Here is an 18,958-nt window from a genome sequence, read left to right as displayed (position 1 = left end):
CTCTCTTCCCGTCAACTGCAATCAAACACCTGTATATAACGGGACGGATGGCTGCAAGGGGGAATGAATGGTAGAACCAAGCATACAAATGAATGTATGAATATATACTACGTATAAATATACATATAAGTAAACAATATATATATATATATTTATTTATTTATTATGGTATAGGAACGGACAAATGTAAAAAAAAAAATGCGATCTGTTCACACTGTCCCCTTCTTCTGTCACAGCACAGTGGCCTGCGTTTCGAATACAGAAGTATATATGCACTTGCACACCTTCCATCATTTACTCTAACCTCAAAAAACGCCGTTCCCCACCACCCATCCATCCATCCATCCATCCAATTTTCACTGACTAATAACTATTTATATTGCAAATATAAATGAATATAAACGTATGTTTGCCACCACGCACACCCAAATCACCCCTCCTCACCAAAGGCAAGAGCGGAAACAGAACCTATGAAACACACAAACTTGGGAAGGAAGAAACGAACAGAGAGCAGAAAAACTGCATCGTTAATTCGCCGTCGGTTTGCCGGTGTGCTTCCTTACTCGTCCTTACCCAATAAACACAAACATAATTTTTACTCATAGTTCTTAGGCTCAGAGCTCCGCACCATTTCGTGTAAATGAAACCCACACACGCACCTCACTGTACCCTCTTTCTTCCTCGCCGGAGTAACAGACAATCACAAAACAAAAAAACAAAAACAGCACAAATAATCCATCCACCCGTGGTGGACGCACTGATATGCCCTACGACTGGCCGTTCGCATTCTTACGGAGAAGGCTGGCCAGTACTCGCTCCTGCCCCACACGCCGCAACCAGTCAACAAAAAGTGTGTGCACTTTTCCTCGTAACTCATCTGCTAAATCTTTCCTTCCATCCGCCTCGAGTCGTTCATATGCCTCCCGCAACTGCCGCGAAGTTTCCTGAAAACGTCGCACGCGCCGCTCCATCGCGGTGGCATACGGCGGAGGCGGCGGACACGGATTCGTGCGGGTGGTCACCACAGCGCTGGTGTGCGGGGCGACGGGAAAACACACGGGGGTGAATTCATCTGGTGGTAGGATACAATGCGGGGAAGGGATACCAACATTCCATAAATTCATCATGGGGTTTACCCCGGAGTTTGCCAGATGCTCCTCTAAGGTGGAGTAGTGCGAGTTGTACGGGGCGAAGCGGACATTCTCTGAGTTCTCGCTTCCCTCGAGCTGGCAGAGTACGGGTGGACTGTTCGTACAGATGAATATGTTCACATTGCGGCATCGGTTCACCACCACAGCAGTGCACAAGGCTGAGATATTGGTGTTCTCGCAACGATCTATGTACAAAACTCCCCCGACTGGACCTAAAGCAACGGTGCAATTGACAAGTTGAGTGAGCCGTGTGTGAGGAAGGTCGGAAGTAACATAAAAGCTAGTTTGCGAGCACTTCTCGACGGTGTAGCTGGAGGATATAGCTAACTTCGGGCTATAAGTTACCACTGGGCACGTAGGGATGCAAATAGTTCCTTGCAAACCCTTAACTACAATGTTGTTGCTAAAAGGTGACGAGCGTGAAGTGGCGGCTAACTCACTAGGCACCGTTATCCTAGGACGTATGAACTGAGAGAGTATTGTAATGTCGATCGTTTTCTCAGACCGCGGCCACAGAAAGCCGATGCTGGTGCCAAAAGGTTGCTCCACGCCATTAACGAACTCCCGAAGCAAAATTCGAAGCTCTTTCGAATCACTCAACGTTAATCTTCCTGGTCGCGTGATGGCTACTACACTTATGTAGTCATGAAGGTGTTGACGCACACTTGCCATAACGCGCTCCCGCTCCGACTCACCCGGTAGTACTCGCTGAGTTTGCTCCACGACAAGTTGGGCGAGCAGAAATATGATGAGTGCCGGTAAACCTATTTGCCTAGTGGCGGAAACTACAGGCCAGCGGGCGACGTCTACCGTTCCGCCCATCTTTTTAAGTAATGACCGGCTTTCCTCCTGCCTGCATTCCACCGGCGACCTCACCTCAGGGCTGCCGTTGCCGCTCCCTGTACTGCTTCCTAGTGATGCTGCAGTGTATTGAGTGTATCCACCTGTTAATGCGTATACCACATCGAAAATTGAACTGGCAACGGACTCGCGCATGCCAAGAACATTAATGGCAATATCTACCCAAACGGAGAGTGAGATGGCAGTACGATTTGGACACTCCTGACGAATTTTCATCACTGATGAAGTTGTGAGACCACTGGGCACTTCAAGAAGGAGGCCACAGCTCTGAAAAAGAACCGAGTTGACACAAAACACCACCTGATTGGTGCCCAGAAGTGCAGATGTGGGAGAACTGTCCCCGTAATAGGGGTTTCCAGGGGCGTATTTGTTAGTCATTTGGACACTAAAGCGAGACAACACCACACTTCCTTCTTTTTATTTATTTCTTTCTTAATGATAGAAAGGTACGCTCTCCAAAAAATGAAAAAAAAAACTAACCTAGTGCTCTCCGCTTTGTTTCCTGCTCTTCTACGTGCTTTCCAGATAATCTATTTCCTTTTTTACTTTTCTTCTTTTGGAAAAATAACTTCTCAAAAACTACAATAGCAGCTTTTGTATATGTGAGATGATAAATAATTTTCTTACAACCCTTCCCTTTTTGGTGGTGGAGGCAATGCAAATACGCAGCTCCTCTCCCTCTATATAAATGTCTGCTTTTCAGTAGAAACAAGAAAAAGAAAAAAAGAAAGAAGAGTTTTCGACGATAAGTAGAGCAACACAAAGAAACCTGTTGAGGGACAGTTTCTTCTCTTTTTTTTTTTAAAGTATGTACGAGTTTGTGTGAGAGGGAGATGAAATGGAGAAACGGAAACAGAAGAAATACCATCAACAATGTTAGTGATACAGAGGACAGAAATTGGGAAGAGGAAAGTATAAAAAGGGGGAAAAATAAAAATAAAAACAGTGTTTAGTGTATCCATTCATCCGATCAGCTACGCGCATTCAACACGCACGTGCAGTGCACGAGCGTAAAAGTATTTGTTAACGTATTTATTTTGTTGCTGATCCCATCGAGCATATCAATTCATCCCGTCCCTTCCAAACAGCGGAAAAGAGAAGAGGAGAAACGGGATGAAAAAGTAGCGGGGTGTAATGAAATAAGGAGAACAGATGGGGTACCGCACAGCAGCGGACTTCCATGTTTTAAAAATAAACAAATAAGTGATTAAGGGAGTACGTGATAAAAACCTTGTGAATACACATCAATAACAATCGACAAAAACAAGTATAACACGGAAAACAGTTAAAAAAGATAAAACAAATAAAAACTCAGCCACTGTTAACGATGATAGCAAAAAAAAAAAAGAATAAATTAGCACGGGAACTACTTAAAAGATAGTTCGTCGCTGTGACGAAAGAGCCAAATAAAATAAGGAAGAGAATAGAGTGGTTACTTTCACCTTTACCTTCCTTGCCATTCCCCACCTTTTCAAAGTATCGCCCACATATCACCGGGGTCGGTACAACTGCGGCTAATTCATACAATAACTGGAGAAATGACTAACTCTAACCACTTCTCCCCCCCCCCCCGAGAAAAGGTTAGTGGATCATATTATTTCATTATTACACCACAAATAATTCCCGTTTGTGACGCATTTTACGAACCTCTCCTGCACCCTCCCGTCTCAACTTTGAAACTTCCCTGGTGAAGGTCCAGTCATTTCCCTTTCCTGTTCAATCGGATGAATGGCGCTATGATAACCTGTTCCGGTACCCGTGATGGCAGCGGAGCCGGAAGGTACACACATTGAGCGCTGCAATGATAGCATGGAATTCAGAATATGTTGTTGCGGAATGTAACCGGGAGGCAGCGGTTGAGCAACAGAAGACGCAGCAAACATGGAAAATGGTTCACTCGGACTGTAGTTTTGTTGTGTATTGTTCAGGTTGTTGCCGGAATACATCTGAAGTGCACCACTGCTCTGCATTGGGTAGTTTGGCGGTATGCTCCCAATTGTCAGTGGGGGTGTCAAGGCGTACGATTGAGACGGAACCATTGCTGTTGGTTGCAGATGATCGTGCACTTGCTGCTGTTGTTGTTGTTGTTGCTGTTGCGTGTTGTTGTTGCTACCAACATATGTTTCGTCAGGTCTCCGATTATCCCCGGTGTCGTTACTCCCACTCCTCCGCCCTCCCATGAACTGACGCATGATACACATATTACAACAACCAGCAAGGAGGAAAAAGACAAGTGCTAATCCCACGAGTCCGAACAGCGGGTTGCGAACGATCTTAGCTAACGAGAAACCCAAGTAGCCGGAGGAATCGGTGTCGGTTGAGTTATCTTTTATTACTGATACGTTGCACCAAATGTACCGCGGGTTCAGTACGTCCTGCTGAACAGAAGTAATCCAGTCTTCATCGCACACGCATGTTTTATTTTCTTCAAACCACTCCCCATGCATGCATATATTCACAGTGTTTTTGAGGTACGGAGGCAGTTCAACACTTTTATTTGGGAGGGCAGCATATGATGGCAAAGTACTGTCTTCCATTAATGACAGCAAAAGTAACACCCAGGACAGAAAACGCACTTCCGCCAGCATCGATAACATTTTTTCTTTCTTTGTTCCCTTCGTTTTTCTTTTTTACCTTCTCGTGATCCTACAAGCAAATACGACCAAAATAAGATTCGAAATGACGTCAGAACAAATGACGTGCATGCCCAGACGAAAGAGCATAAACACACGTATAAATAAATATATATTTATTTAAGTACAAGCGATATCAAATTGCAACAATCAAACACAGGAATTTTAAACAAAGTGGCGATACCACAGATCCCAATTGATGTAACTGCCCTGTACCCACGTGCGCCGCTTAATGCGTATGCTTAACGATAGTAACAATATTAATCGTCATCACAATAATGAGACTATATATTTTGATGATTTCTTCTATTATTTTCTTTTGTTGCATACACACACTCGTATTACATTTTTGAACAAGCCACTCAACAGCCGCGTCACCGTTTTCGCATAATTGAACAACGCATTTCTTCCTTTCCTTTTTCATTATTATTGTCATTGTTGCTGTTTTTTTTTTTTTCGTGCGTGTGTGTGCAGGTTGGGTGGGGGGGGGGAAGAGAAGGGGAATGGAAAAAAACAAGCGTGAAAAAGTGACCGCACAAACATGCAGACATGAGTAAACAAACAAACAAACAAATAAATAGATTTATATTCATATGCATATTCATTCCACTTGATGTACTTATGTAAGTGCTCAGTCGCTGCCGGTGTTGTCGTCATATGTATACGGTGATGTTTCCAAAAACTTTGGTACATTTGCCAGTGGCGTATCCATGCCAAGAGCCGATTTTGGATTTGCCTGAAACCATTGTCCCTTCATGGGTTCCTCAATTACAACATAACGGAAGCAATCGCGACCTCCATAACTCCACATAAATAACTTATATGTTCCCACAATACCAACTATAGTGGAAATGGGCCAAATCATACAAACGGCATAAATCTCAAAGCGCCGCATCCAACGAGGCACGGCCATTTATTACTAAACTAAACCACATTCCGATGGAAATGATGCGGGGTGTAGACGGAGAGGGGAAAGGAGGTATGTGTGCGTGTGTGGAGGAGGAGGGACAAAAATAATTATTTTAAGGCGTTCAACAACAAATAAAAGTAGGAGAGCTCATTGATAATTATTCATGGAAAAATAAAATCATACAATATTAAACAATAAACAACACCTACAAGCGAAGCAACATGTTTAAAAACATAATGCACAGCAACGAGGTACAAAAGGCATTTCTTTTTTTTTTTTGCGGTGACATGTTAGTTTCGTTTCCTCCTGAGAGAAAAAGAGACTGCAGGTGAAAAAAAAAATTGAAAACATAAAAATGAAAAAGAAAAAGGTTTGACACCACACCGATACAAAAAAAAAAGGAAGGGCGATTTGGTATGCTATAAAACCGATAGTGCAGGGCTGTTAATTGAAGCGAAGAGCCACTTGATACTTATTTTGTGAGAAGTTTTTTTTTTTTTACCTCTCTTGGACTTTAATTGCCCGTGTATGTATGATATGTCATCGGATCCGGAAGAAGAGAGAAAAAAAATCAAGGAAATAACCTGGTACACTCCTCACTTATGAGAATGTTCCTCCTTTTTTTCTTCTTTTCTAACCCCGATGTTGTCACTTTATTACTATTATCATTATTATTATTATTGTAACGGTTGACTAACCTTCAGTCCGCAAAACTCTCCCCTTTCACGCTCATAAAGATATCTGTCGGTTTACAACATTCGATAGTAAATTTGAAACGTTTTCGCATTCTTAGCGTTATGCGAAAGTAATAAACACCATACCATATATATATATATATATATATATATAATTTTACACCATCACGCACATCATAAACTTACTTCTCCCTCCTCCCCTTCACACACCAATAGGCGTGGCTGTTGGTGCATATTTTCTTTACGATTATATGTCTTTCATTCCATCAGCACCACACCTTTTTTTTTTCGTGTTGACGTCCACACAGGCCCCTGCTGCACACCACATGACTCATCTTCATTCTTACGTATGTAATCAATTTGCATGTAAATGCATGTGCGTGGTTACAAAAAAACACACTCTCACACTCCTATTTGTGGTGCATTATGCTGTCCCAAAGAGTGAGGCTGCAAAGGTTTGTAGGAGTAATGTTACACCGAAACCTGTGGCGTCACCGCGGGTAGCAGGTGCTGCGAGGTCGACGTGTGCCCAATCCCCCTTGTATTTGCTGTCTATGTGACTCCCAACAAAGTAACCGGCGCAGCTAACTTGTGCATTCGAGCGATTCAGCACGGAGTTACGGCTGTCTGCTACACTGCTTCTGAACTCGGGGCACTGGAATTCTGGACAGAAAACAACAGGGAAACAGAGGTCACCACAGCGGCGTCCCGCCTGAAGGACGCGGTTTTCAATTTCCTCACTACTGGCATATAATGCGGCATGATAGCGGCCAGTGGCAATACCCTGAGCTCCCGTAAGCGTCGCCATGTCCACAATAACATCAGGTGTATAAGGCAGAAGAGCCGAGGCGTGGTAAACTCCATCGCCAAGTACCAGTCGACCTTCAGCATCTGTGTTATTGATCTCCACAGTTTTCCCTGATCTCATCCGCACAATATCGTCATTGCGCTGAGAGCGGGGTCCAACAGCATTGTCAGCAAGGCACAGAATGGACGAAATACGGTGAGGGACGCCGATCATTGCAAGTCCAATAAACCCACAAAAGACAGCAGCCGCACCGCCCATATCGTGCTTCATCCCACACATACCCGTCGTGGGTTTAATGGAGAGACCGCCAGTGTCGTATACAATACCCTTTCCAACAAAGGCCAATTTTTCTTGGGGATTTATGCCGCTGCCCCCGGCCGCATTGGGCTCGTAGGACAACGTTACCAAGTGCGGTGGATATTCCGCTGCCTTTCCAACACCATAAATTCCACCATATCCTTTTTCCCGCAGATCCTCTCCACTGATGATGTCAATGGAAACGTTGCGCTTCAACTTATTTTTCAGTTTAGCGATGTGTCCAGCAGCGATCTCCGTGAAAGTCGTTGTGTCCAGTAGGTTGCAAGGAGAATCAACCAAGCGTTGACAAAGCTGAATGGAGAGAGCTGCCGCATCGAGGTATTCCCGCTTTCCACATGCAAAAGTGTCACTTGCCTCGCTGAGGCTCTGCTTTCGCGTGTCTGGGGCAAACACGACTCGGACAGGAATGCCACGATTCCAGTACGACTTCTCAGCGTAACCATTCTTTGCAGAAAAACTTTGATTGGCGCCACGCGCAACGGCAGCCGCCACGCAAAGCACGTTTTCGGCTTCGCAACAGTAAATATCGAGCGCACCTGAGGCTGCTGTGACACCTTTTACTTTCTTGGCATATGCCACGGCTTCCTCCACAATGTTGGTGATGGAGTCGGGCCGAAGAGGACAGTTATGGCGGGAGAAGGCTCCTGCTATGACTCCAAGTGTAATACGTAACTCGTGGTTATTGCCACACCGGTAGCCATCACTCCTGAAGCTTGCCTCGTCGATTTCGTCGATTAGTTGATCTAGCTCAGGTTTGTGGTACGGGAATAACTGGCTGAGTCCTTTACTTTTCAGCTGCTGGCGAGTTCCAAGAAGAAGAATAGTGTGGGGTTGAGGTGCGCTGTTGGAGGTGAGAACTTTGGCCATATGCTTTCCTTCAGTTGTGGTGTGAAACGTTACATTTGGCACAAAGTTAACGCAACTGTCAACAAAGCTCGACAAGTTGCTTTCCTCATAAACCGAGTTGCTGCGTTGCCGCTTGAGGGTTGCAGGCATAATCAGCTGATATTTACCAGTTTTCTTCGTGTGTCTGTGTGTGTGTCTGTTCGTATTTGTGTCTCAGTGTAATTCACTGCCTTCACTCCTTCCTCTTTTTTGTCGTACAAGTGTACCTACTCTTCGCGATGCACCCGACAAAGCAAAGTAAACGCCTTTTCTATATTGTTTCTTTAAGTCTTTCTTGTTTGATTTCTTTGGGGTGATCCTCGTTATTTGGTAGGCGTTATTATTTTAGATTATTTCTCTTTAGCGGCACAACGCGAAGTTCTAAAGAAGTAAATTATAAAAAAACCAACAAAATAAATTAAAAAGAGAAGGAAAATGAGCAAAGGGTAAATGAAACAATGAATGGTAGTTATAATAAAATAGCAGCAACATCAATAATAGAGGTATTCGTTGTAAACACCATCAACAAAAAGATGAATAACAAGCACATTGAAAAAACAGGATGAAGATGTAGCCTGTGTGTCCCTTTTTTTTTCTCTTTCAAATGAGACAAAGCATCTCACTACGGCAAACGCAATGACAAAGGAAGAGAAAAGGAGAGCGAAGGGGAGTTCAACGACAAGATAAACAAAAAAATTATTTGTTACTTTTCGTCTCTTCGTCTGCTTGTCCTTCTTTAAATACGGCACTTCAAAACCACTCCCTGACAGATAGGAAGAAAGCAAAAGAAGATAAATTTATGACGACAATTTACGCCACTACACCAGCACAAAGCACATAAAGCACACAAACAAACAAACGAGTTGACGCTGCTATCAAATTCCCCCAACGAGACAAAGAAAACATTCACTAGTATCAGCACGCAAACGTGTTAACCCATATATAAATATACAATAACACATATTAATGTAAATATAAATGCATATATGTGTATATATACTTTTACATGGGTTTTTTTTCTCTTTCCCATAATTTGTGGTTTGTACCAGAGTCGTTGAAAGGATATATCAAACAAGTAAAAGGAGAGAAAAAAAACAAGTACAAATCATGTAAAGCATCCTTTCACAGCAGGTCAGTAAAATCTTGCGCGTTAGAGAACATAGCAAACCACATACCATCATACACGAGAAGCACACCTCACGCGAATTTTGAAGTCCCGATGTATTAGCACCAGAAGCAACGACCATAACAATTATAACAATCATTATCGAAGGAGAAAATCAAATAAAAGGGAAGGAACTACTGAAAAATACACAATTGGCGGTGCCGACAAGCAATATACACACACACACACATATATATATATTTAGATTTATGAAAACGTTGCGAGCTCGTTTACTGCTGTTGTTAATATGGCTATAACCATTATTTCATCTTCTTTCTTTTCCTTCCTTCTTCTCGGTTTACGTACTTCATTCGTCAGCATCATTTTCCCCTCTGCACCCATCACTTTCGGGAGAGGTAAGGGAGAAGCGTGAAACGGTAAGTGGAAACAACAGCATAACCTCGTCAGCAAAGTCCGCCGGCCGGCAACATTAAAAAATGAAAAAAAAGGGAGAATGAGCAACCGAAGAAGAGACCTAGTAGAAAAATTAAGAAAAAGTGCAGGTACGAGTGTATAGAAAACACATGTGCGTTTCGTCTGCTCCGCAGTGCTATCCACCATCAGCAAATAGTTGCAATTCAAACAAAAAACAAAAGGAAACAAAAGTAGCGACCGCTTGCAGAGGGGTGCAATGGAGGAAGAGAAAGGGAAAAGAGAGAACAATGGAAGAAGGTGCAGTAAAATTCTTTTCTTTCCGGGAACTTCATATCCCACAACTTCACAGTCACACATATTCCCAACGCGGACTTTGCACGAATGAGCCCCACACATAAGTATATATATATATATTTACACACATAATTTTAATCAATTCAGTGCGACTCCCTTTCGTCAAATTCCATTAACGTGCGTTCTCTTCCTCCCCCCCCCTCTCCCTCCTACCGTTGCTGCAAAACGGTTTATGGTAGAAGCTTTACACGTAAAAGAACACAACCTAAGTGCTCTTGTACGCGCATGCTTCATCCAGCAACAAGTTAGAGAGGCTCCCTCCGTGGTTTGCACACAAATAGGACCTTAGAGAGAAAAGAAAAGAGAAACAAAGTGTCTACTGCAAACAAAGCACGAGCAATGCGGCAAGGGAGTAGGAATCAAGGCGGACACTTCCATCTGTGTGGTGAACACTTCGAAAATGGAGGATAAAAACACAGGAAGCTCAACGTGCAACTAAACCACATTATGCGAGGTGGGGAGAGACGCCGCGTTTACAACGAGTAACATCCTACTAACATTTATGACTACAAAGCGGATGTGAACCAGCTTCCCACTTACTGTTCCCCTCTCCCTCAACTTCATTCATACACAAACACGTGTATGCCCTTATATATTTATATATGTACGTACAAGCAAGCTCGCATGTTGAATTGCATCATCACTATACAAACTACGTCTGTGCAAGCACGTCAACAAGGCGGTCCAAGGCACAGCACTCACCCGAATGGTCCCCGCAGCTTCGAGCCTCTTTCATTGCCTGCAGTGCCGTCTTCAACTCATTCAAAGCGTTATCAGTCAACAACGAATCTGAGCACACACGTCGGAGGGCTGCCTCAACGTCAATCGGCTCCGTATGGTTTCGCACGAAGGGAATAACAACATCATTCAGTTCGTCCTCCTCGTCGCTATTACCACTACCATTTTTCACACCTGCTCTCGAGCCACCTTGACGACTTCTTTCGATCTCCATAGTGCCACCGGCTCTGCCTTTCATGGATAGCCTCGGTGTGGTGCCGCGTGGTGTCATGAGTGCTGTGGCTTCACGCTGCTTTATTTTCTCTAAGGAGTTGACATTCTCGTCCACATGTCTCCAGTAAGTCAAATCACCGTGCACTTCTTCGGCCTTCTCTCCATCCTCCAGCGCCCGCCGCAAGCAGAGGATACTCTCCTGGCACGTTACACCGGGGCTTTCATACAATATGTTCCGTATGACATGACGAAGTCCATCGTAGAACTCGTCACTGTTCTCCATGTCGTGAAATGTAACAAAGAGAGAGCGTTGCACCATGCGCAGCAGTGCACGGCTCCCGGGTGAGCTTATCACCCACATGGTGTTTTCCCAGAACTGACTGCTGCCTACGACATATACACTGTTGGTCGCGACCACAGACGGTTCAGTGCCCTTTGTATTGTTACTGCTACCATTGACATTACTGCCTACGCGGTTTCCACCCTTGCCGTCGTCTTGTGAATTCGGGTTCCACACCAGATCTTCCAACTTGACGCAGCGGGCCGTGGCGGGCCCGAGGTAAACTTTCTTGGCACAGTGCGCCACACGACTCACAATGCGCGAGAAAAAGTTGTGCGGCACCATGTTCAATGTAAAGCGGTAAAAAGGACCATGTAAAAACGATGGCACGTGCATGCAGAACGAAGAGGGAGTGGGATTCATGAAGCACGAGGGTATGAGCACAAAATGCTCTGACTCGGGACCACCTGAGGGACCCGCAGATTTTTTCCGTCCAAGCCCGGATCCAACTTCCCTCATGTCTTTCCCAGCATTCGTCGGCGACGACTGTACGCTTGTGTTTTCATCGTTGAAAAAAGAGTACTGAAGTCGACTACCCATAATGATAAAGTCATAACTGCGCAACAACTCCAGCAACCCACCTAGTTGTGCGAAACCATATCCCTTTTCCTTTAGTACTCCATCGAATAGAGCTAACGCTGTCCTCATTGTCAAAACACCCTGAAGCAAGGCTCCACATACATCTTCAATTAGAACAGCATCCACATCGAATGGAAGGGATTTTCTCATGCTTTGCATAACCTCTCGGCACAGGACGAGTGGCACGGAGCGGAGAGACGAGTCATTTCCAGGGAGTTTGGGTGTCACAGTAGAGCAGCATGACAAGGTAGCCACGACGCGAAAAACCCACGGTGTGTCCACAATTACATACTTCCTCATGGCACGGTGCCTGTAGTGGTGATGCAACACACCCCAACTCATTAAAAGTTGAATATGTCGATGGAGGTCGTCCAAATTGTCACTGTAGCGGTTATCCAATGCATTGGCAACTGATTTAAACTCTCCAAAGGCTACACACCACTTCCCTTCACGGTTTATTTCTTTCGTTCGCTTCCCAAGGGATAGCAGCAACTTTGGAACCTGAGCATTTGGAAAGTCAGCATCATTGCGGCAGCGCCGAATAGCTTGATCCCCAAACCAGGAAAGCAAATCAGGGAATTTCCTCAACCGCTCAAACATTGGTGCAAAAACAGTGCGGTTAACATTATCCACAGCGAAGCACCCAGCGATGGAGGGCCGCATGTCTCCAACAACTTGCAGCGTACGAAAGTAATTGTTCACTTGCATCTCAAGTTCGGAGAAATGTTGAGCTAACTTACTGCTCTTAAGCGGGGAGCGGTCGAGGTAAGTTCCAACCAACACCACAGAAGTGTCTCGGGTGGTGGTGTGTGAAAGAATAAACTCCAAAAAGGGCAGAAGGCCTTCGAACGGGACGCTCTGAAGAAGTGAAAAGCATAACACATAAGTTGCACGGCGCGTTGGCAGAAGCCCCTGGAGAAGAGAAAAGCAACCAGTCCCCCCTAATTCCATCACATTCATCTCCACAGACGGATACTCCCCTGTGCTTGAAATCGTTGTTGACTCTACTCCAAAGGAGGGTCGCAAGTTCTTTTGATCACTAGTGAAGATCGAGTACCATTTGTCCTGTTTGTGCAAGTTTTCGCGGAAAGAAGTTTTCCCGCAGCTGCCGCAACCGAGCACAAGGAAGGTGTGACGATAAATAACATTGTATTCGTCGTCTCTGAGTTTTAACCTCCTTGCCGTCTTCACTGCACGAATTCGCTCCATACCTTCGCCAGCACCAATACGACTTCTCCCTACTCCCTTTGCAGTCCTTGGTAAACGAACTGACGTGGGTCGGACGTCGGCCGCCACTGGGTCTTTGTGAGTTGGCGGGCGATAGGTGTTTGTTTGGGCCTGGTGTTGCAGAACATCTTTCAGCTGCAATGCTGGAACAAAAGGGGAAACACCACTACCCGCAGTAATGGGGGGAACAACAGGTGCTGCACTACCACCATTACCAGTATTAGCGGCACTAGACGCGATGCCTCCTCTCGGACTGTTAGTGGCGGCAACGGTAGTGATACCAACACCCACACTTTGTGTTGGTGCAGGGATTCTCAAGCTAGGTACGGAGCTTTCGGAGATGTTTTTAAAACGAGGTGAGAGTATTGTACCCTCCGCCGAGCGCATAGGACGACGCCGCGCAGTCATCGACGGCGCTGTGGGGTCTGTGAACTTGAACTGCAGAAATTCATCTCCAATGCACACCACGGTACCACTCATTAACGGGACGTCCCTCGATATTGGTTCCTGTTCGTCATTAATGTACGTGAGGTTGCCCTCCAGAGGTCGAAGTAACACACAACCATTTCCCTGGCGAACGAAGCAACAGTGCCGTGGAGCGACTCCGCTGGTTCCCTCTCCACTCACTGTGATGCTCCGCCACTCGCTCCCTGGTGTTGGCTCTTCTGTTCCAAGGTATGTGGTTCCAGCCACAAGGTGCTCAACCACCCAATCCCCTACACCTTCCATATTTAGAATAAAGGGCTCATTACGGTCTAACTTAATTGTTGGGTGCGTTGGCCTTGGTGCCTCTTGCTGTTTCCCTTCCGCTTTGGTGAGTTGCTTTATAAGTTCTTCCGCCTGCTCCAATTTTGATAACAAAACAGCAGCGTCATGTGGCCTTCGTGGTGTCATGGAGGGGATGCTACTCTCTAGATCCTCCATGTTACTGGCGGGGCCGTGGCCGCCCCCAGTGGAATTGGGTAACCCACCAGGATTTGCTAAATCTGGCATTACTCCTCCCCGAAGAGCAAGTTCCTCGTAGTGCTTCATCTTCTCTCGCAGTTGCTGTACCTCTTCTTCCAACTCACGTATTCTCTTATCCCCTGCTGCGGCGTTTACAACTGCACGGGTGACGATAGACTTAGCACGATCCGCATAGCGCAGCGTGCTCATCGTTTCGTCGTAGTTTGCCGCTGCCGGGCTGAGCGTAGACAACATGAACGTTTTACTGTTCCCGCCGAGAGACTCCTTAAGGATAAATGTTAAGGTGGAGTCACGATACGGGACGTGTCTTCGTCCACCAGCATCCGGCTTGCTTTTTCCGATGTCTGCTAAGGCACTAATCACCTGACCTAAAACCGTCAGAGATTTGTTTATATTTGCTCCCTCACGCAATGTGCCACCTTCTGCACCCGTAGACTTTGCCCTCTCACTTCCTGCAAGGTCCACCAGGTTAACTTTTGCACGGAGCTCTGTGCATGACACCGTACCATCTTTTACCTTCCCCATACGCTTCTGGATTACTGTGATTGAGAATATGGCGTGAGATCTACTTGAACGGTCATTCATATTTGTTGCTGCAATGTGACGACTTTGATTTCCTCCGTGCATCACTTGCATCATACTCTCCTCAGAATCCACTTGCACCTCCGAAATACCTTCAACATATACACCCAACACCTTGTGCTCGCGGACTTTGAGGTTCTCACACTTTGGATTAAGAAGGCAGTTGACACGCTCCTGGTATATTTCCATGTAGCTCACGAGAACTGTAATGTTCAACTGCGGTGGAAGTGCATTTTCCTCAACGCCTGATGAGCGCGCCGCCTCTCGTTCCCGCTCGTTCTCCGCCACTTCCTTCGCAACCATCTCAAAAAGACCCCTGGAAAGTCGGGGAATAATACCGGGGTCAACCACTACATCACGGCCACCCGAAGGACCCATCATGGAGTAGCTCTTCCCGCTTCCAGACTGGCCATATGCGAAAACACATGCATTGAAACCTTTAATGGTTGCCTGGAGAACGGGGATACCAAGATACTCGTACACAGTTGTTTGGCTGTCGTTGCTGTCAAAAGCTCGGTCGAAGCTGAAGCACTTTCCCCCCGCCGCATCACACCCTGCGTCAGCCGCCGCACCGTTGGGGACACTTGACTTGTAAATACTAACCGTTTTTCCATTTTGGAACTGTAGGCAAATGGGTGAGTTGAGACGCTTCTCCCGCTCGTTGAGAGGTCGGGCACGCACGCAAACGGTCACATGCCCCTCCTCCGCATCGCGTGGCTTCGACATCCCAATACGAATATATGCGTCGCAACGAATCAAAACGAAGGAGGGTGTGGTAAGGAAAGAAGGACGAGGGGTTTCTTCAATAAAGATAGAACAACCCCCAAAATCTATATCTGCACCCTTTTGATGGTAATTTCTGTAACCTTCGGCCACTCAACTTCTTGTTCTTTTTCGTTATCCCTCGCTTATGTTCTATTAGTAACCCTCCTTTAAGGTACTTGGCGGTACACGAACTGAAATCACAAAGTAATTCACCGTGAGGTGCGTACTTAGAGAGAGAGAGAGAGAACGTGCAAGTCCAGCCTGTGATAGTTGGGTCCGATGAAGGCTGTAACACTTCAGCACGGGAAATATCCGCACCTTCCACCTAACAATAGCAACTTTCCTCGTCCTTTCCGTCGTTGTTGCCGTTCCTTTTTGGTGAGAGAACTTTTCTCCCCTTTTGCCTGTATGTGTTTCCTCTCTTTACTCAGGTTTTTCGTCTACCTTTCTTGTTCACACCTCGTTTGGACTACTCTCCAGAAAGCCTTGATTATTTTTTTCTTCCTTGCTTTTTCTTTGTTGGCGCTACTGACGTGATGAATGCTCTTTGTTTTTTTTTGAAAAAAAAAAAGAAAAGCAACTCTCAATTCCACGTCGGCCAATTCTTCAACAAAAATGTGGTCCCTCCTTTCCAGCAGACGCGTTAGTAATAAGCTACTTCTGCTAATGCTCTGCGTATGCGAATGTATGAGTGAAACATACGAATACGAGCATTGTTGACGTTATATGTGCGTGGAAAGTGGAGGAAGGGTAAGGATAAAAGGAAAGGAAAGCATCAGAAAGCAAAGGATGAGAAAAATTCGGTACATTCAATAACATTTATAGTTCTGAAGAGGAGTAAAACACACAACTCCGTGCATCGCGAACATCAGATAGAGGTATATTATTCATTAAAGTAACCACATTAATATTTAAATAGAAGATTAAAAAAAACATAGCAAAAGAAGTAGCAACATAACATATGTATGCATATGCATATAATAAAAAAAGAGAAAGGAGAAAGGGAGGACATTGTAAAGAAAACCCATGGCAAAGGCAGGGTTTGGTTTGTACTTCTCTTCCTTTATTATTTTTTTAAATGTAAATTCGCTCCTAAAACATTCCCTACTTTGCACCAGAGATCCGCATTTTTTCCAGCCGCGCAAATGATAAATACGGCGGCGCAGTCGTTCAGTTGTTATGAGAGGCCAAAGAAGTTTGGTCAATTATAACCTTTAAAATAAATAAATATATATATGTTTCCCTTTCCCTATAAAATAATATAGGAAAAAAACACAAAAGGGGAAAATGTGGCGATAACAGAACTCCGTAATATAAATGACAGCGTAGGAAAGAGAAAAAAGAAAAAAGAACAACAAGGAACGCTGGAAAAAAAAACGTAAAAAAAAAGATAGATCAAGATGACCAACCATTCATACAGAATGGAAAGGGGTAACGACCGGTTTTTTTTTTCAGTTGGCATCGTCACGGTAGCGACGCTCCAAGTGCTCCCGGTGGTATTGCGGATTGAGCGGTTCGCCGGTGGCTTGCTTGATGAGTTCTTCTGTTAAGAGAGAACTTCCATGACGCCAGATCTTCTCCTTCTGCTTCGCAAAGATTACGTCGAGGTCTGCTTTCATGAGGCAGTCTTCCACAACGTTTTCCCCGAGCTCCCGCCGTACGGTATGCATCAGCTGCGCCGCAAGCATGGCACCCAGGAGGTAAGTGGGGAAGTAACCAAATGCCCCACCAAACCAGTGAATATCCTGCAAGCAACCCTCCTTGTCATTACCGAGGGTTTCAAGACCAAAATAGGCCTTCATCTTCTCATTCCATGCACGAGGAACATCCTCTGCTTCGATTTTACGGTCGATTAAGTCACGCTCGATCTCACAACGCAAGATGACGTGCAGGGGGTAGCAGAGCTCATCGGCCTCAATGCGAATAAGGCTTGGTTGCACCTGCTGCAACACTCTCTTCATGTTTGTTGGAGTGAAGGCGGGTTGCTCGCCAAAGTGCTCCACGAGCATGGGGGAAAGCGCGTTCATAAAGGCACCCGAGAGTCCAATTTGCATTTCCGCAAAGAGCGATTGGCTTTCGTGTACCCCTAGAGAACGGGCCCTACACACAGGTTGGGTGGTGAACTCGACAGGACCCAAATTTTGTTCGTACTTTGCGTGCCCAGTTTCGTGGATGACACCAAAGAGGCTTTTGGCGAAATCGTTTTCATTGTAGCTGGTCGTAATGCGCACATCCTCCTTGACGTTACCACAAAATGGGTGAGCGCTTACGTCCAGTCGGCCGCCATCAAAGTTAAACTTCCACAACTTCATGCACGCACGTCCGAGAGTTTCTTGCTTGGCAATAGGGAATGGTCCCTTGGGTTGCACAATAGATGCGTTAAGTGATTTCTGCTTCTCCAAAACTTCTTTCAAGAGGTTGGGTAGCCATGACTTCACATTTTCGAATATTATGTCCAGTTGCTTAAGCGTCATGCCAGGTTCATAGACGTCAACAAGGGCCTCGTACGGGTGCACGCCGGTGGTTCCTGCAAGAAGCTTTCCCTCCTCACGATACAGCTCGACGAGTTCTTTAAACGTGGGAAGAAACCCAGCGAAATCATTTTCCTCCCGGCACTTCTTCCACAGTTGTTGTGAGTTGGACGTTAGGAGGGCCTTACGTTCCACAAATGCCTCAGGAAGGCGATTGACCTTCTCCCAACTTCGGCGGATTTCTCGCAAATTGGCCCGTTGAAGTTCATTAAGTTCCCCCACAGAGCCCTCCGCTTCCTCAATGAATGTCTTCACTTTGGGGTTGGTAATCTCTCCGTGCATGAGCACTTCCAATTCCGCAATTGCTGCACCACGTGCTTCCATTGCATTGGGGGGCATGATGGCTTGCATATCCCAACCAGCAAGGTTCATGAAGTGCTCATAGCGGTATAGTTTAGTGAAGACGCGCTCGAGCTCTTTGTATGCCTTCATGTTCTCAAGCGACCGTATCTTTTGTATTCTTTATTTTACTTGTGTTGGTTACCGGTCAAATACGATTCCCTCAGAAAAGGGGGAAAGTTCGTTCTTCGTTTTCTTTGTAAGGTATTTCTTCTTTCGCTCTCAGTCTTCACCACGGTTGCTAATTTGATTATTGCCACTATGAAAACGTATGGCAGTACAACAAAAACTAATGCTTGAACTATAGAGAACCCCCCCGAAAAAAAAATAATAATAGAGAGGAAACATGCATTTAAAGACACAATAAATGAGTTTTATTTGTATGAATCACACTCACGAGATTATGCGAAAAAAAAAACAACTAAGTTAACTGCGTGATACCCCACAACTCTCCTTCACCTCACTCTGATACATACGTGTACACGTATGTACGACAGGTGAGGAAGGAACGTCAGTTGAAGCT

At 45.4% G+C, this 18,958-nt stretch overlaps 7 protein-coding genes across 7 annotated transcripts; all 7 read right to left on the bottom strand.

Annotated features, from left to right (window-relative positions):
* Nucleotides 1-767: 767 nt before the first annotated feature.
* On the bottom strand, nt 768-2,390 carry TEOVI_000459900 (Tubulin cofactor C domain-containing protein 1; the record flags this gene model as incomplete). The annotated part of the gene is made up of 1 exon (XM_067227354.1): nt 768-2,390. The coding sequence occupies one exon, from the start codon at nt 2,388-2,390 to the stop codon at nt 768-770; it is 1,623 nt and encodes a 540-aa protein (XP_067083455.1).
* A 1,289-nt stretch (nt 2,391-3,679) lies between these two features.
* Nucleotides 3,680-4,609, bottom strand: TEOVI_000459800 (uncharacterized protein; the record flags this gene model as incomplete). Its single annotated transcript, XM_067227353.1, has 1 exon — nt 3,680-4,609. One exon carries the CDS (start codon nt 4,607-4,609, stop codon nt 3,680-3,682), a length of 930 nt encoding a protein of 309 aa, XP_067083454.1.
* A 667-nt stretch (nt 4,610-5,276) lies between these two features.
* Nucleotides 5,277-5,558, bottom strand: TEOVI_000459700 (uncharacterized protein; the record flags this gene model as incomplete). The annotated part of the gene is made up of 1 exon (XM_067227352.1): nt 5,277-5,558. One exon carries the CDS (start codon nt 5,556-5,558, stop codon nt 5,277-5,279), a length of 282 nt encoding a protein of 93 aa, XP_067083453.1.
* A 1,116-nt stretch (nt 5,559-6,674) lies between these two features.
* TEOVI_000459600 (aminopeptidase, putative) lies at nt 6,675-8,372 on the bottom strand (the record flags this gene model as incomplete). The annotated part of the gene is made up of 1 exon (XM_067227351.1): nt 6,675-8,372. The coding sequence occupies one exon, from the start codon at nt 8,370-8,372 to the stop codon at nt 6,675-6,677; it is 1,698 nt and encodes a 565-aa protein (XP_067083452.1).
* A 1,261-nt stretch (nt 8,373-9,633) lies between these two features.
* On the bottom strand, nt 9,634-10,197 carry TEOVI_000459500 (uncharacterized protein; the record flags this gene model as incomplete). The annotated part of the gene is made up of 1 exon (XM_067227350.1): nt 9,634-10,197. One exon carries the CDS (start codon nt 10,195-10,197, stop codon nt 9,634-9,636), a length of 564 nt encoding a protein of 187 aa, XP_067083451.1.
* A 610-nt stretch (nt 10,198-10,807) lies between these two features.
* TEOVI_000459400 (Unc104-like kinesin, putative) lies at nt 10,808-15,526 on the bottom strand (the record flags this gene model as incomplete). The annotated part of the gene is made up of 1 exon (XM_067227349.1): nt 10,808-15,526. One exon carries the CDS (start codon nt 15,524-15,526, stop codon nt 10,808-10,810), a length of 4,719 nt encoding a protein of 1,572 aa, XP_067083450.1.
* Nucleotides 15,527-17,016: 1,490 nt separating this feature from the next.
* On the bottom strand, nt 17,017-18,528 carry TEOVI_000459300 (carboxypeptidase, putative; the record flags this gene model as incomplete). Its single annotated transcript, XM_067227348.1, has 1 exon — nt 17,017-18,528. One exon carries the CDS (start codon nt 18,526-18,528, stop codon nt 17,017-17,019), a length of 1,512 nt encoding a protein of 503 aa, XP_067083449.1.
* Nucleotides 18,529-18,958: the final 430 nt, after the last annotated feature.

Source organism: Trypanosoma equiperdum (assembly GCF_001457755.1).
Source record: "Trypanosoma equiperdum strain OVI genome assembly, contig: ctg_935, whole genome shotgun sequence".
Taxonomy (NCBI): Eukaryota; Euglenozoa; class Kinetoplastea; order Trypanosomatida; family Trypanosomatidae; genus Trypanosoma; species Trypanosoma equiperdum.
Note: the sequence above shows the minus strand (reverse complement) of the source record. Positions and strands in the feature narration are given on the sequence as shown.